The sequence below is a fragment of the Acipenser ruthenus genome, chromosome 8 (genome assembly GCF_902713425.1).
Source record: "Acipenser ruthenus chromosome 8, fAciRut3.2 maternal haplotype, whole genome shotgun sequence".
In the NCBI taxonomy this organism is placed as follows: Eukaryota; Metazoa; Chordata; class Actinopteri; order Acipenseriformes; family Acipenseridae; genus Acipenser; species Acipenser ruthenus.
Window position 1 is genome coordinate 4888083 of NC_081196.1, and position 18508 is coordinate 4906590.

General features: G+C 37.7%; 1 protein-coding gene across 2 annotated transcripts in view; it reads left to right on the forward strand.

The window, feature by feature from the left end:
- The window catches only part of LOC117405466 (E3 ubiquitin-protein ligase CBL-B-like), a 64743-nt gene that overhangs the window by 12518 nt on the left and 33717 nt on the right, over positions 1 to 18508 (forward strand). For both annotated transcript variants that reach the window (XM_034922538.2, XM_059028187.1), the window contains one exon: positions 17484 to 17630. In XM_034922538.2, coding sequence (XP_034778429.2) covers positions 17484 to 17630 — 147 coding nt within the window. The remainder of the gene's footprint in view (positions 1 to 17483; positions 17631 to 18508) is intronic.

Sequence of the window (18508 nt, forward strand, 5' to 3'; positions counted from 1 at the left end):
AAATAATCGACAATCCCTGTTTGGTAGTGATTTTTATTTAAGTGTTGTACAGGGAATACCTGCACATTTCAGATGGGCTTATTACGATCTGAAATACATAGAAACAGTTTTTAAAACCTAAAGGAGCCATCCGATTAGTGATGCTAATGCTGAAATGGACTACCTGTTTTACCATCTGTATTTTCATATGATTAAAAAAAAAAAAAAAAAAAAAAAAAAAATTCTGTTGATTCCCTGCTCAGATTGAACCATTTCTAGTGTTTATTCTTTGGCGTCCAGAATAGACCTTTTGAGATGCATACTGTACATGTTTTTGCAGTTCCTGTATATGACTGCACCCCGTAAAACAAACATCAGTCGGCATGCTGAGCGCTGTCTGGAATGCCCTGCCCCTACAGGTTCCTTTGCTGTACAGGGATGCACTGTAATTTAATATTTCATATACGGTACAGGGCAGTCTGAAAACAGGAGAGTTTGTGTTACTCGAGTGCCGTGCATTTTGTATAAATACATTTATATTTATTTCCCACTGCTCCTCGCTTTTATCAAATTATTGGTTATTGAGTTTTCTGGAAAGTCAGTCAGCTGTACTGCAGTTGCAACTTACAAAAAAACGAAGTCTACTAAACACGAGTGTGCTGTCACGACAGTGATTTAGGAGCTTGTCTCTTACATGAGCTGGTTCCTTTCGGTGGAGTTTTCCTTGAACAATGTGAAAAGCTCCAGTAAAATCAAAATAAAATGTGTTGCTGACAGAGACCAACTGCGGCACAAACCAGAGCAATCACATGATGCCTCAATCCAAAAGGAAAGATTAAAAGAAAAAAATAAGGGTTAAAAATAGTACAAGGAATTTACTAAGAGTCTGGGCTTGTACAGTCATCAGTTTGCAGGTCTCCCTCCTCATCCCCGGGATCGCTCGCTCACTCGCTCGCTGAGTAATGTGGTTTATGAGAAATGACAAGCAACCCCAGCACCTTGGCAACTGAGGGATGTCTGTCTTGTGTTTGTGACGGAGATGCAACTCCTACAATTAGAAAAGAATGTTCCACGGTGACAAATCTGGGGCTCACCCAGACGGCCGAAACCAAAGGACTGCTCAGCTTGTGTGTTCTCTCTCTCTCTCTCTCTCTCTCTCTGTGTCACACACAGCTGCTGAATTATTCAGAAGAAATGTGCGGTTAGTGACCTTTTGATAGCTAAATATTTCTAATTTGCTCTTAAGACTTTGTGAGCTACACCACTAATAGAAGTATTTCAGCTTTGGCTTTGAGCCGGCACCGTTGTCGACTGTTGCCATAAAATGCAGAAGTGAGGAAAATCTGTCCCCTCGTTGTTCTGTAGTTCTTAGTAAAGAATTCTACAGACTGACTGTACCACATGCAAGAATATGCAGTTATGCACACAGTTAACAGCACACATTCCTGTACAGAGCACAAAGATGTATAGAACAAAATGACACATTAGTTGACATACTAGTGGTCCTGTTACTTGGCGTAGGTGTACATGTACTGATTAACTTTTTAAATACTTTAATTTCCTAAGCAAGGGCCAGTGTCTTTACTGTGCTTTCACAGTAGTGCTTGCACTCTTTTACTAACTTTTTGATGTATTTAAAAAAAAAAAAAAAAAAAAAACTTTCACACACACTGACTCATTATTAGTTATACATGGTAAATTAAATGAATTAACATTGACGATAACTGGTGTGTCAGATGTGATATCATGGTACTTGTTTACTGTATATTATGAGAAGTGTCACTCGGTTGCCGCGGTAGAAAAATGAGTTTTTGGTGGAAATTCACAAAGCCGTGTTTTATTATACTTTGTTAGCATCATTAGTTAGAAAGGAGAGAAACAAAATAAAATTGTATTTTTAAACTTGACAGATCTCTTCATACAGTAACTGTTTGATGAATCAATAATAGATTCTTCACCAATGAGCAGGACCTAAAGATATTTTTCTTTACAGACAAGTCAAATTGAATAACATTACTTTATCAGTACGTTTAAATCTACAGTAAATTAATCCACTGTATTGAGAGAGTTACACTCCTTATGTCAAATATCTGCTTGACAATGCAGTATAACTGCGTGATTCACCTAGTTTTTCTGTTGGCGTTTGAATGGATGCAAGATAGATTTTCAGGATGTTTGCTCATTTCTATGGAATGATTAGACACCCAGACCTGCATGATCTCTGAAACGTATCTGTCATCCGAGTGAGTGAGCGAGTCGGTGAGTGCCGGGGAGATGGTGGTGTTTCAATAGATCTCAAATCAAAAGGATTCTTTACATACTGTATTTTATGCCTAGGTTGCAAGGTAAATAAACACTGCATGTTTATTTATCTTGCATGAGGTAGGATGAAGTCATGCACGGTGTATGGCTTTTGCAAATATTAGAAGACATTCTCTCACTTTTTCCATGTTTCAGTCTGTCAGACGGCCACTGCTCCGTGCTAAGGTAGTTCAGGTTGTGAATGTATTCGGTGTCCCAGCAGCCTTTTGTTATGTCGGCGAGAGGCCATTTGAAACATTTGACTCTCAGCGTTTGGGGGCTGGTTTGCTCCAGTGCCAGGATGTCGTACAATTCTCAGAGTGAATTTGTAATTCCTCTGCCTTTTACAACAATTCTGGATCAGTTCAGACGCGCAGCTGTTCTAGTTAAAGTAGGCCAATTGGATTATTTTTATAATAACAATTTCTAACAAGTACTCAGTTAATTTAGAGGGCTACACTGGCCTTACTGGGTGTATCTGGAAGAAGTCTGTCCCTGTTTTTTAATGTACGTAATGCAGAGTTGTTACAGTACATGTAGTTGTCTTTTTCACGGTACTGATGGCTCTAATTTTTATAGCGCGTGTTTCCAAGATACTTTGGCTTTTGCCCGCGAAGGCCGAGTCACTTTCACAGTTTAGCCAATCTGTTTTATATTCTTGCTTTTAAATACCTTGTAATTTACCACACAGGAGTATCAGATTGTAAGGAGACAATGTGAACCCAGAAAAACTAAAGTTCTTTCGTCTTGTCTTATCCCTTGTAATACAACCCAAAGTACAAAGAAGAGCTGGGGTGGGCAGGAAGTTCATTGAGGGCATGTACGCTATTCCATATAAGGATACTTTTTTTTTATTTTATTTTTTTTAAAAGCATTCAAATGTTTAAAAAATGGCCCACAACAAAAATGTCTACATATTGCCTTGATTTGAATGTTTACTGGGATACAAACAAATAGTTTTCAGAAGCTGGTTTACTCATGGTCCACTGTACCCTAGTTAAACTAAACTTCAAACCGTGTAATATGTTAACTTTTTAAAGTATGATCTAGCCTGCAAGCATTCTTCGTTTGGGCAGAAAGTAGTCTACTGTACGGTACAGTAACATATTATTGAGAGGATGTGGTGAGTTAGCGGATGATTCACTTAATCTTTTAATTAGCGTTCTGTCTTCCCATTTTTATTTCCTTGAGGTGGAAGATCCTTTTTGTCATTTTGTTTTTTGTTTGGGGGAGTTTGTTCAGGTTGTCTGTCTTGTCAGTTTGTTTTATTTACATATTGTAGCTACTGGCAGGAAGTGGGAGACCAGTTTAGGTTTTCAATTCATGCTATTTTAAATGTTACATGCAGCCTCTAGCAAAGGCTAAAATGAAAACAATATCTATTTTCTAATGTTTTTTATAATTAAATGCAAAGAGAATGAATACATTGAAATGTGTGGCAACAAATTATCCATTTATAATTTCCCTGAAAATCTACAGAAGCTACAGTTCCTGTTATTGATATTCGGTCTGAAATATTGATGAGTTCTCCTGCCAAGTAATGTACAGCAGTGTTATTTGGTTGTCAAATATTTTTATTAGAATGAAGCCTGATATTTTTTCTGAGACATTGCTTGAGGAGGGTTACAGTAGCAATCAATCTATTTTTGGTGGTAGCAAAAAGGCCAACAAATTGCAGATAACTCAATAAACAGAATATATTGTTTTAGCATAACTGCAATAATTGTACCACAGTTTATTTGGTGCACATTTAAAGCCGATAACTACATCAAAACTAAGGGTGGCAATTCAATTAATGTATCTGGAGAATGGATTTTAGGAAAATTGACGTCGCACACATTTTTTTTTATTTTGATTCATTGTTGATGTCTTAATCCTTTTATATAAAAAAAAAACATATATATATCTATATATATATATATATATATATATATATATGTGTCTGTCTGTCTGTCTGTCTGTCCTAAAATATATATAAAATCTATATATCATTTCACACATACAGTAGTTCAGATGTGGACAGAAATGAATTCGGATCCACTGCAGGCCCACCTGAGTAGACTGACGCACAGTTTGGCACAGATGTGCACTGAATGTAATTCCTGGAACCAGTACAAACAGCTCTGCCGGTATATTAAAACCGTTTCTTGCCAAGTTGGGAGTGTAGTACATAAAGTTGCATGTGTGCAGTGAACTGGCTATTCACCCAACAATAAAACTACACCAATAAAATTATGGTATTACACCTCCACTCAACACCTGCTGACATTCTGTATCTCACTTATAAAACGTCCTGACTCCATACTGTACAATCAGTGACTGCCAGGAGTTCTGTTTTTATATTATAGCACATTGTACAAAAAGGAAACCCAGTAGCTGTCCCCTACTGTGGTAACAGTCAAATATCTACATGTGCAATCTGTTCCATGCCATCATCAATCTGCTTGTGACAGTCGTAGAGTATGAGTGTAATACTGTATACTGGCACTGAGACATGCTTCATCAGAACATTCCTTTATTCATTATCTGATTCGTCTTCATCCTTTGCCAGCTGTGTCGGCTGCGATGGAATCTGTTTATTAACATTGAGTACACGCTGCGAATGAATCTGATTTAAATACTACACTGGGCTGTAATTTGAGAAACTCCTAAATTAGCCTTTGAATAGATCCCTGCCGATTAGGCACTTGTAGGATAAGCTGTAGCAAAAATAAATAAATAATAAAAATAAAATGGATAAAGAGTATGTAATAAAACGACACTCAATTAGCTTTCTTGCTCATATTTTAAGCCTAAATGTTGTGCTACTGCAAGGGCATCCAAGTGTGTTTGCGTCTCCATTAAAGAGCTATTAGTGTTATTCATTTATAATGAGTTTGTTAGATGTTGCCAGAAGCTGCCTCATTTCCCCCTCCAGGTGGTTAGACTTGAGTATCGGCAGACAGCTCGTACATAATGCAGCTCTGGATTAGTGGTGGATTCTATCTGCATTCTATGAACTGGAGGGTATTTGAATCCATCCAACTGCGTACTGTAAAAAGCTTCAAATAATTAAATCATGAGGTTTAATTTAAAAGCTCCATGCACCTTTTAGTTTTTGTTTTTCCTTTTACAAAAAAAACGGTTCGGTAAATGCTGCTTTTGTGAAGTTATCTCAAAAATCCAACAAAGAACCATCTCAAGTACAGAATCTACGTGATAAAAATCGCAACATGCAGACGCACTAAAACAACACACATTCATTGTTTCTTTCAATAAACCGTGAATAGTGCTTATTTAAGGCAATGGTGTAATACTGTACAGAAGTACATAAATACAACTTTTGTCTTTGTTTTTATTTCATAATAACTCTATACTGCATAATGACCTTCACCATTGCACTAAAGACCTCTTGGCATTATCTTCATGCAGAACAAATAAGTTGAACATAAAGCAGCAGAATAGCTTAGCTGGTCGAGTGAGCACTAGAGTGGAGCATTAGAGGCTCTGAAATCTAACCCCGTCTGTCACTTAAAATGGAAACCTTGATTATGAAAATATACGGTTGCACAGCATTTTAGCTACAAAAAAAAAAGAAAAAAACAGTACATGTGACTTTTTGTTTCCCCACATGGTCACCATGTGAACTTTCTCTCGCGGGTGGCCTTGCAGCTCGCTGATGAGTCAGTGATGTTGGATCGCTTGCAGTCCTTAGTCACTCACCCTAGCAGTTTTGCCAGTTGTTTCTCATTTAAAAGAAATAGAACGCATACTGCAGAAAAAAATTGAGTTTTTTTGTTCTGTTGCAAGATAGGCAAATACTGTAGATGGCACCTTTTTGTTTTTGCTAGATACAGATTTAACTGGTTAAATATGCACACAGGAGTAAGTTTGTTCATCTTGTCGGGTAGCTGTCGGTTAAAGGTACGATGCTGTTCCAAAGTACAAGGAAATGGAAGTGCCTTGGGGGATATTGTGAGCTAAAACAAGATCTCTCAGCATTTAATATAGTGTAACCCTTAGGCTGTTCCATTCCCTTGTAATGCATTCTGGGAAGCTTTCCTTTGGTATCGTCACAGCTTCACCACACTGGACTGCAAGAACATAGTCGATTCTCTTAGCCAGCAGTACAGGGTGCTTTTCAAACGGTGAGAGCATCAGTGACATTATTGAAAGTGTGACATAATCGTTTAGAGCGAATAATCCTAATAAAATAACTCTTTGTGTAATGTAACAAATTTGAACACCAAACCATTTATTTACGGTACCTTGTCATGTTTCAGTACCTACAAAAAGTCTATCGAAGCAACAGCAATTTAGTTTTTATATATTAGAGTTTTCATACTAAACTGATGATTCACATTTGCATTGTTTTCATAGTTAGACACAGCCAGGATGACCTGTAAGCTGCTGTATGTGTTACGATAGGAATGTCTTTCACAGCTTGGCTTAGCATTGAGTTTCGGAATGCACCTTACATGACAAGCGAGTGCAGAAGCCCACAATTCTATTCTTCATTGGAAGGGTAGAGCAGATTCTTACTCGTCCAAAAGTGAAGGCTGGCGTTGTGGGGGTTGTTTTTGAGAAGCGATGCACAGGTGCTGGATACAGCAGCTTCTACATCACTCCAGATGTTAATAGTTGGTATTGTAAGATAATCTGATATGGGGTTCCGTCAGAAATACCCAACAGACTCCATTCTCATTTGCTGTCTGTGTCTTGCATCTGTTTGTGTGGTACGAGAGGTTCTGAGACTTTTGGATGCTACTTCATTCAAAAGTGAAAATGTGTCTTGAATATCTACTGTAAAGGTTCGGTACGGTGTCATCCAGCATCTTGTCCGATAAATATTTATGCTGCTTTGACAATCTGCTACTGACAAAAAAAAAAAAAAAAGTTTTATTGGAATTGCATCTTTTAGCACTCATATTTGGATAAAATTCACTAGATGTGATCGAAAAATGACAAACTCTGTTTTAGAGCAAGACTTTTTATTGATTAACAATTGACATTATGAAGATGCTGCAAAATGTCGATCTTGGGCAGGTGTTGTGACTCTTGGCCTGTCTTTGACAGTGTGTGTGTCTGGTTATACCGTCTCGCCAGGTTTGAAATTGCTGAGTGTATATATTTGTATATATATTTTTTTTCCTGTGATTTCTTTGTTGCTTTTTATTCAAGCTTGCAATTCTGCAGCTGAAATCACTCCATATCCAGTGTCCAATCAACTGTCTCACTAATTAGGTGATTAAGTGCATATGCTTCAGTCATAGTCACTGAAATGTGTCATGGTCAAGGATGAATGATCGAGTGGTTAAAACGAAACCAAACGCATTTCATCAGTGTCCATCATTTTATATACCTTATTTATTTATTTTTTTTAAATAGATGTGTTAGTTGTAATAGTGGTAAGTTTCTTTTGATGCTCGGTATGTATTATTGCTTGGTCATGTTGCCTCTCAGGAGTCCTAAACCCTGTGAAGAAGGCATGAAAAGAAGTACACAGGACAGTCAATCGGTCTTTGTTTGCGTGTGCATGTTTGCACAAACTTTTTTTTTTTTTGGTATGAATTCAAGAGACTCTTTTATACAGCGAGTTGCAGACAAGCAGTCACATTGGATATAGAGATATCGAGCTTCACTTCTTATATTGTCCCCAATTTACTGTTACAAATTGAAGCTGAGTATGTCACCTATGGTAAACCCTGTTGTTTGTGAAAGGCCAGGAGAAACGCTGTCTGTTTGTTCAGCCTCCAGGGGAGCCTGTCTTGAGCCATTAATCTGTGCAATCTATTAAACAACTCGTACTGTATGTGGGGGGCTCTATTTTGACTGACGTGAGCTTGGTCCGATTTTATATAGTGATGCCTTTTCTTTTTGCATATTTCGGTGTAGGTACAGTACAGTATGGATGACCATCATTGGAGCATTACACAGCCAGAAAGTGACTCCCAATTTGTGTTGGTGTGTGGGTTTTCTTTTTTTTTTTTTATTCTTTTTTTTTTAATAGGGTGGAGATGTTGGAACCCGTATACAGAAGCACAATTAGTGAAAGTAGATGCAAGAGCAATCGGATGCTGTTATGAAACAGATACTTTGGGCGTTTTTTTGTTTTGCTTGTGACATTTGCTCACAGGATGGGCATGATAAAAGTTTATCTTAATTGTTGTTGCTGAACAAAGAACTCTGGTTTTATTAGAAACGATTTGAGGGACGGGGGAGTGAGACATAAAGTATGGGAATAAAAGATGTGCTTGGGTGTCTAGAGTATTTGAAAGACACGAATTGCGCTAGAAGTCTGTTATCGGCATTCTGTAAATTAAACCTTTTCTATTCCTTCCGCTGCAGCATGTCCCAGTCTGATTTATTTTATTTTTTATATGAACGTTTTCCAGTGTCTGGAATTGCAAACGTCTTTCCCCTCTTGCCAAAGCTTATTACAGGCAGAGCCACTCCATATGGTGGAGTAGTTGGTATAGAAGTGAGGAGGGTCTTGATTTAAACTACTGTAGGAAAGCATTCCTAAAAAATTAACAAATCTACCAGCCTTAAGCATAAATGATTTACACAGAAAAATGATGATGATAAAAATAATAATAAAAATAATAATACATCATAGTAATTGTTTTTAATAATAATCATAATAAAGCGGTATTTACTGTAGGAAGAGATTTTAAAATTGTATTTATTTTTGGAATTGACGTCAAGAAGCCGACAAATATAACATCAGCTATTACTGGCTAATGTAAACCTAGAACAGACCGACTCATTGGTATTTTTTTGGTGTGTGTGTGTATATATATATATATATATATATATATATATATATATATATATATATATATATATATATATATATATATATATATAATATATATTTAATTAATGCTCGTTATTAAAGGAGAATGGATATCGTGGCCAGTTACAATATGTGGAGAAAGACAGCCTTTCCTGCACTGTGTCAGACAGAGTTGTATCAGATAAATGAGCACTTTAAGTGAACACATTATCTGAGCGCTATTTCTCTTATGCTAATAAGACTGATATTATCGCTCTACTGACGCTGAAACTGATACGATTTACTGTTACAGCAGAAGTTTGCCTTGATCTGGTGCCTGTTTTATTTGAATTTAACTTAATCAAAATGATTGCTGGAGCAATTCTATCAATGTGTTTGAAAAATGACACCCAGTACTAAATTTAAAATAAACAAAATATTTACAGAAATAATTTTTGCTTTTATCTTGTATCTGCCTAAGTACAGTATACCTATACAGTAACTGTTGCCATGGTAGTAGTATTATATAATTGCTCCCTCAGTGTCAGTACAACTTCGTGTTTAAGTGTATGAGGGTCTGTGAGTAACAGCATTACTCTGGATATCTAGAGACTTCAGCAGTCCCTGTTATCCATGTGTGTGTTGGTCTGTCAGACTCTAGGCATCAAAGCTGATGCAAGCGAGCTATATTTTGTGTTTTGAAGTTCTTATGTTTTCAAAGCACTTGAGGAGCGTAAGCTAGCATCTGACAAGCAGGGCACTGAGGAAAGCTGGCATAGATGTGCAGGAATTGAGCCTTAACAGTTTGACTGCAGGTGCTTTTAAACTCGGGTTGTCGTGCTGTGTTTTTTTTTTTTTCTTCTACGTTGAATGTTTTATCCAGCTGGCTCTAACGGTCTCGGTAGCAGCGTTTTTGAACAAAATAATTCTTGTTTCGAAAAGTTAGGGAGGATGCAGAACAGAATTAAATAAACTCAATGGGATGCACGCTGGTTTACATTTTATTATTGGGTCAGCTAAAGGTAAAAATCAAATACACAAATCAAACGTACAGTAAATTTAGGCTGCTCCTTTTTTTTTTTTTTTTTTCCTACAATCAACATGGATGTCTTGTCAATCACAAACGACGAGTCTTTTAGTAGCAGCTACTGGACTGTGTTGCTGATAAATGCAAACAGTATTTCGTCCTCTGCACTCACGTATTGAGCACAATTTATGAATGCTTCTGAGATGTGTTTTTGTAACATGAAGCCTCCGAGGCTAATTTTGAAAAGCATCTGACATGCTTTTCATGCTTTTCTGGTTACCTGTGTTGTGAAAAGGAAATGCAAGCACTGAAAGAGATTGTGTGGTTTTTCAAAGTTCAATACTATTTTTAAATTAATTTTTGACCTGAGATGTCTTGGGTTTTGATGCTTTGTATTTTTTTTTTTTTTTTTACAGTAGAAAGCACTCTTCAGTTAAAGATTTCCAACAGAGGTACAGAATTGACATTCCATGTAGTTTTATGAGGCGATTCAAACAATATACTGTACCTCCATAATATACCTCAAATTAATTTAAATCTGCTCTTGATGACTTTGTATGTCAGCTGCAAAGCTTGTTGGACCTTTTTTTAGTTTCTTTTTTGTTAACTCTCAATTTCTTGTATGTACTGCACTGTAGCTGTATATCCAAAAAAAAGTAAATACAATAGAATTAGGTGTCCTGCCCTACTGAAATCATTATCCCAGATGGAGTCTAGTTTTATTTGGCAGCTCTAGTCTGTTCAGCATTGCACCTCTATTTTTCATCATTACACCCGGCCTGAATATTACCCCAAATAGAAACTGGCTTGTACGTTTTATATTAACAGTACATTACCCTGCCTTTCATTTCTGTGTGATTCAGTTTTAAAGAGCCTGTGCAGTAACTAGAGACTCACTCTGCCATTAAACTTAATTTAATATACTAGAATTCCATTCAAGTGGTGCATCAGTGACAGCACAGAGAACCAAGGGCATTGATTTTTATAATAAAAGCTTATGAGAATTTCTCGTGCCAGGCCTCGTTTTAAAGATATCATCATGTTACGTGCACATACTGCACAGTATCAAGCTCGGGCGAAATAGGTTGTTTCATCATACTGAAATCTGTGCTGTTTTATACTCTCTGTATTAATTATTCTCAGTGAAATACTGAAGCCCATAAAACATTTACTTTTATGAAATGAAACATGTTTTTAAATATTTATCTATTTTTATTTAAGGAAATCCTTACCCTGTCTGGATGCTGTTTCAGTATAAAAATGGCAATTGAAACTGATAAACATGTCTACTTCCCTGCAGGCTCTTGGTAAAGACCATACAGTAATTAGTCTTACTGCTGGGCTGGCGTCCAATGACCTGCCAAAGACACTATATACTGTAGATACATAAGTCAAGGACCTTTGTCCTACATTGTTCATACAGTAGATGTTTCTGTTAGCTTAATATTTAGACTGGATAGAAAGGGATATTGTGACAATAAGAAGGCACGGTGAGTCATCTTCCTGTCGCCTGCAGGAAAATACATTTTAGCCCTGTTTCTTAATTTGGATACAGTATTTGAAAATAAAAACTTGAAGTGTGACCATTTTATTTTCTTAGTTACCAGGTTACAGAGTTTTATTTAGGCTACATACTGTATTGTAGTTGAATGTGAACTGGCAATCAAAACACTAGCTGAAATGGGTTAGTAGTATTTTGTAGCACTGAAACAAATGCAGAAAGCTTCTCTTTGAGAGAACAGGCACAGTAATATTAAAACAAGGTCAACCCTACTGTAAGCTAAATGAACATGATGAAGGAATACCTTTTAGCTGCTGTGTTTGAACTGCACAGGTGGCAGGAAACAATGGTATCTAAAGTGATACTGTTGAACACTGAAGAATCTGCTCTCATCAGCTTCACAAAGTGAGAAACCTCAGACCGTTTAACTGGCTAGGTAGACGATGCTAAACATTGATTACCAGGAAAGTAAGCCCTATTGTCTTTTTAAATAAGGCTGGTTAGCTTCCGGTAAATTTTTTTTAGAAAAAAAAGTTTTCATTTTTAAAACTAACATATCTGTATTTGGAATACTTGTTACCACGAGAAGCCCTCTAATAGAATGATGTTACTTTTTCATAAATGTCTGCAGTATGCATGTGTGTAGTCAAGATGATGTGGAAAAGACTATTGGATATTAAAGATTAAATCAATTATCCCTTCACTGTAAATCTACTGCTGCAAGTCTAATATCTATTTGGAGCATAACTGACAACGTTTAGACCTTTTATTGACTAAACATTTAACGACACCCCTAAACTTCTGTACAAGCCCAGCAAATGAATCTTATTAAGCTTATTAAATTCACAGAATGTCCCTTAAGAATTAGGTGCTTCTATGATTCCCTGTTTGAAAACAGCTCGTGGGAAGGCACTGCAGCAAGTGAAACAGATAGAATCAAAAAGAAGCAAACGTTTTTGCTTGTGAATAGCTCCAGTGAATTCTCCCGCTACCTGGTGGCAAACTTACATTTCTAGAAGGGTTGTAACATTTTACAGCAACCCACCAACACACACCTTCAGTTCTGGTGTTCTGCTGTAGTGAGGGACACAAGTGACCCCTTCAGGCTGCGTGGGCCTCTTCCAGCCGAGCAGGAAACAATCCATTCAACAGCTGCACGGCTCTCCCACAGGCGCATCAGTGCTACGTTGATAATGCATCTCTCTCTTTTTTAAAGGAACCAGAAACGTACGTTTCTGAAACCATGGTACAGTAGTTACACTATATTGGGGCTTAAATGATGATTCATTTGGTTTTCTGTTTTACACTTGGTTACAATGTGAGCTGGGGAAGATACTGAAGTGTTATATTTACTTAGTTGTTTTTAGTTGATTCTTTGTCTCGCAAAGCAAAAACTGAAGTACCAAAATCAATGAAACTTCTAACTGCAATTTTTTTTTTGGTGTTCCAGTATTTCGTAGGAGCATTACAGTACCAGCGCTGGGGATCATCAGTGGGAGACAGTGTTAGGATTGAGTAACAGAGTGAAGCGGCCTGTAACATTTTGTTCCTTCTGGTGAGAGCAGGATCTCTGGTAATCTTGCCTGGCCGGTAGGAGTGCAATCTCAGCGGCTCGGCTCCGCGGTGCTGGGACCGGAGAATGGAAAGCCCATCACGTGCTGCCGGCTTCAGCAGAGTGGTCTAGCGGCACAATGCTTACAGCTTGAAGCGCAGGCTGATCTGCGGCATTAAAATAAATTGGTAGTATTCATGCTTGTGTAAAAAAAAAAAAACACAGGGCAGTAAGCGCTACACATCTCTGGGTGCCGTACTCTGATGTTGTTGAGTCCTGTTTTTTTATTTTATTTTTTATTTTATTTATTTATTTGTTTATTTATTTATTTGTTATGTTTTACTTATTTATTTTTTTAAGCTGGTTTGAAAAAAAGGTCTGCTCCAGTTAATTGTGTTTTGCTGGGTTAGATCTGATCCCACAGTTTATTATTTGAACCACGGCCAGCAATTTTTTTTCAATGATTTGTACTGTATTTTTTAAACATTTTTATTACATCGCTGTGATTTTTGGATGAGACCCAGATTTCCTAATGTACTGCCTGCAGTACCTAATCCGTTTTATCTAGTTTTGACTAGCTTTATTTTTGTTTCTGAGTTCAGAGTGGCATATTGTAGAGCAGCCTGTACATTTGCTGTTCCTCCTCCACGGCTGTGCTCCAGTTGCCTTGGGATATGCAGTTTAAGCAAAAGCAACTTGAGACAAAAATAATCCCTCTCGCATGTGTGATCTTTAATGCAACGTTCTTTTCTTTTTTCGGAGTGGCTGGGAGACTGTGATGCTCTCTTGGAATACATGTATCTGTATACAACATAAAAAAAGAACACTTCAAAGGACTGGAAGTGCAAGCACACCCTGGGTAAAGTGCTACATTAAAGTACTTGAGTTGATTCATTCGTGTCACGTTGAAGAAAACAGAAAAAAAAAAAAGTTATAAGCGTGCTTAACTTTTACAGTACTTAAGCTGGCACTTTACGGCAAGTGAAACCTAATAAGACCAGGAATGGATCAAACTGCTATGCATCAGGCATCTTATTTCCATCCCTGTACTGTGGAGCTTTTCCCTGGAATTTAGGGACACTAATGAACATGTTTGAGCTGTTTCATAAGGATTAGTGCCACTTAAGTGGTTGTAGCTAACAAAATAATTACATACATGTTACCTGCTCTTCCTCTCACTTTTTTTATAGCTCTCAAAAGTGCAGTTTTGAAGAACTGTAAACGCATGTTACAGCAAACATGTATTTTCACCACCTAGGAAGAAAGTCGGTTGCAAACTCCTTGAAAGGCAAGCTAACTGAGGAATGCAGATATCAGGTTTTGAAACTCAATTTGGTGTCAAATGTGTTCAGGCCCTGAATTTTTACAATGGCACAAAAACCACAGTACTTGACACAGTTGTTCTGCCTTTTGGCTTGGTTTCTCTAGAATGAATAAGCAAGCATACGCACACTTTTGCCCTCCTTGGCGAAACAGGTGTGACACAGAGGGTGGTGCAATATGTGGAGGCTGGGCACTCCATGTGCCTGCTGCTACAGGTTTTAATACGTTTCCAATTCCTAAACCGTTCAACCCTGAAAAAAGCATGATGGTCGTGGGGGCCCTGTGTGTGCCTCCCACGCACTTCATGGTAAGTGGCTGGATTTGCATAGCGGCTAGTTACACTACACTACGCTAGACTCGGCACGCATGAGTGCTGGTTTTATATGGGGCATGCATCATAACAAAGTGGTCAGCCACAAGACTGTGTAGGAGGTCTGGTCTATTGCCCAAAATGATTAGCTGCCTTAAGAGATTACCTTGCATAAACACATTCCTGTACTGCAGGCCTATACATTACTGTATATTCTGGTACCTTGTGTTGCTTCCTGACAAGGGATAATGCTGGATCGATGTTTCACATTTAGTAAAATGGCCAATGCATGGTTAAAATCTAATTTGGTCTAGATAGATTATAAATAACTAGGTCAAAGCCTTTCCATTGAGATTTAAATAAGGCCCTTATACTGTAGCCTATGTATCATTTTTATTGACAGAAAAGATAGAAAAAGTGTTTGTTTCCATACTGAATTATCGGAGGGGGGAAAAAATGCTTCCATGAGGCTTTTTAAATGACCCAAGTCATTAACCCTTCATAACCCTTTGGCCGTACTGTCTTTTTGTCGGTCTCACATGGCTTGGATACCGGAAGCCATGTGATAAGAGCTCAGCATGCATTGTACAGTAAGCAGATTTACCAACTGCGATGATGAAACTTCACACAGCCAAATCAGCTGAAAAAATGAATGGCATTTCTCTCGGATTGTAATTAGGAAAGTGTGTTGCATTAATGAGGAACTTTTAATTGGATTCCTGTGAGATTCCAAGTGTTCTGTAGGTGCTCACCACCTGACTCTTCAAGCCTCAATTACTTGAGCCTTCAGCAGCTTATCTGTTAGGTCCCTTGTGGCTCACTTTTATTAAATTCAATGATTTCAACCCTGCAGCTTTGCATCTATTTTTGCACAGTACTTCACATCACCTGGAAAGGGCTTTGCTGGCTTGTGGTCTTTTGGCTTTTAATAATGAATTCCTTTCTTGTCTGTATTATTATTTTTCTTAGCAGTCGCAATTATCTAGGGCGACTTACAATTGTTACAAGATATCACATTATTTTTACATACAATTATTTTTTACAAATTTATTTATACATACAATTACCCGTTTTATACAGTTGGGTTTTTACTGGCGCAATCTAGGTAAAGTACCTTGCTCAAGGGTATAGCAGCAGTGTCCCCCACCTGGGATTGAACCCACGACCCTCCTGTCAAGAGTCCAGAGCCCTAACCACTACCCCATACTGTAGAGTACACTCCCGCCCCCCCCCCCCCCCCCCCCCCCCAGGTTACATCTACCATGTTCAAATCAATATCCCAATAATATATAGCTTTTTTTTTAATTCTCTCCATTTTAAGGTTTTATTGGTTTATCCACATGCAGTGGATACAGTTTAAATAGGTTACTGTGGAGACGCCCAATCTCCTTTCACATGTGCTGTATTACCAATGAGGCTTGTACAGCAAGATGGTTTTGTGTTTCCTCACAGCATCTGGACTGGACCATCAGTGAGGCGCCAAGAGGGGAGGGGAGGGGAGGGGAGGGGGCATGAAGAACCAAAATACTCGATTTACATACAGAACACAGAGGGCAATATTTTATTTAGCTCCGCCTCCTTCTGTCTTAAGTCTGTCCATATGGAATATATAAATAGTCTTCATTACAGTATGCAGTAATTCAGACTGTGTGTTTTTCTGGACAGAGGAAGTCTGATTTATTGGCTCTGCTGTGGGTAATGTAAGCAGCTTCATGTTTAACCATTACAGACCCTGCCTCCATTCCGCACTGTCATGTGATTTTCCTTGCTCAGAGCTTGCCTTGTTTTAGTGGTTGCCTCTTTTTCATGTCGATCTCCCCTGGTTAGAAGTCTCTTTCTGCTTAACAGTCTCAATTTCCATCTACAGCATTATAAATAATTATGCAACAGAAGCACACGTCTTTTACTAAACTAGAATGCTTCAAAGCCGTTCCAATCAGAGGTGTCTGCTTGAAGCACTGTATTTTAGTAAAAAGAGAGGGGTGAAGTAAGACGTTTATCAGTTCATGGTTAATCTGCTTTGGCAATTACAATCAGGATTTATAGTTGATTTCCTGGGAATCTCCTGCAGTGTTTTATCAAAGTACAATACAAACGGACCCTGGGGATTTAAAATGAGGTTTGCGTTTTGAAGTAGAACATTTTAAATTGGAAATACAAGCACTTTTCTGCAAGTCTTTCACAGTTTGCAAATCACGTTTTCCAAGAATGAAAGTTTCATTATTGCTGTTATATTACCACCTACAGTGAAGTACCACCATATTAGCACTATTTATTTTGTATTATGAAATATGTTCTCCTCATTAATTTAATCGCACACTTGTACTGTATAGACTTATATTTTCTAAGTGTTTTAATTGAATACATTGTTCACATTTTTTTTATTAAATTGTTTTGTAGAATTAACGGGTGTTGTGCTGCTTTAAAAAAAAAATTGTTAATTAATAGACTGGATTAAACGCTTTCCCCCTGTTACCAAAATAGTATCTCACTTGCAGAGATTTCAGGTGCTTTTCCCATTCAGCAGTAGCCAGGAATCATGTACAGTATGGGTGCGGTTTGTAGAATTCTGTGCCAAGGTGCTTCCTGGAATATTGTAGGTCTAGCAATGATGTCATCTACCATTCTACCATGAAATGGGGATGCAGAATGATTCTGCGGAGGACTTTTTGTGTGTTGTTTTTTTAGTTGCTTGTTTTTTTATTTCTCTTTCTCTCGCTCTTTGTTTTGTAGGCGGAATCTTACTAAGCTGTCGCTCATCTTCAGTCACATGCTTGCAGAAATCAAGGCGATCTTTCCTGCTGGCCATTTTCAAGGCGACACGTTCCGCATCACAAAAGCAGACGCGGCAGAATTTTGGAAGAGATTTTTTGGGGAGAAGTAAGTACTTCCTTTCTTTGCCCTTGGAATCACAATCCTGCCAGCTGATTTATCCACTCTGCTGTTATGTAAAGCATCCATCCTGTATCGATTGTCGGATAAATATCTGATTGGTCAGTCTTGATACAGCATGCTTGCATTTTGTTAGTAACTGCATTTCAAAGATGTGTGCTGTACTGTATGAAATTAATCATATTTTAATTTTTTTAGCTGCTCATTGTTTTTGTTATGATTTGTTTTAAAGTCAAGTAAAAAAAGATTGTGAATTCGGAATTCAATGTTGCACCTATGTTTTGGTTACTTGCTCCAAATGTACGGTACATGCAAGAGAACAAAAATTAGTAACAATAGTTCAGATTACACGAGAATGTTAAGTCACTTCTGCTGTCATATTTGGTGACTTTCATTTCTGCAATCAGAACATTCATGTCTGAATGAGAAGATTCCCCTTTTTAATTATCGTAGTTTAGTCTTTGATCTTCTGTACCTCATTGTCAGACTGATCAAAGCTCCCTGGTTGGAAAAAATGGTACAGTACAGTAGCTGCTGAACTATGGCTCGCTCAGTTACTGCAAAGTAAAGCCTGTGTCACTGTCAGCCGGTGTCATGCCACTGGCACATCTAATTGAATTACCTTGATGTTTGTGTAAAATTCAGTGTTCCAGGGGCCTGCCTGCATCAGCTTAGTTAAAGACTTCTTCTCGGTGGATAACAATGGAATTTAATTGTCTTTTAACTGACTATCTCTTTGGATTATTATGCTTTGATGGTATTTTGAAAGCCTGTTGTTTCTGTGATACTGCAAGTCAATATGATTTATATTACAACAATTGTATTAGATGAAAAGGAAATCCCATTATTTAATAGAAAAGAAAATA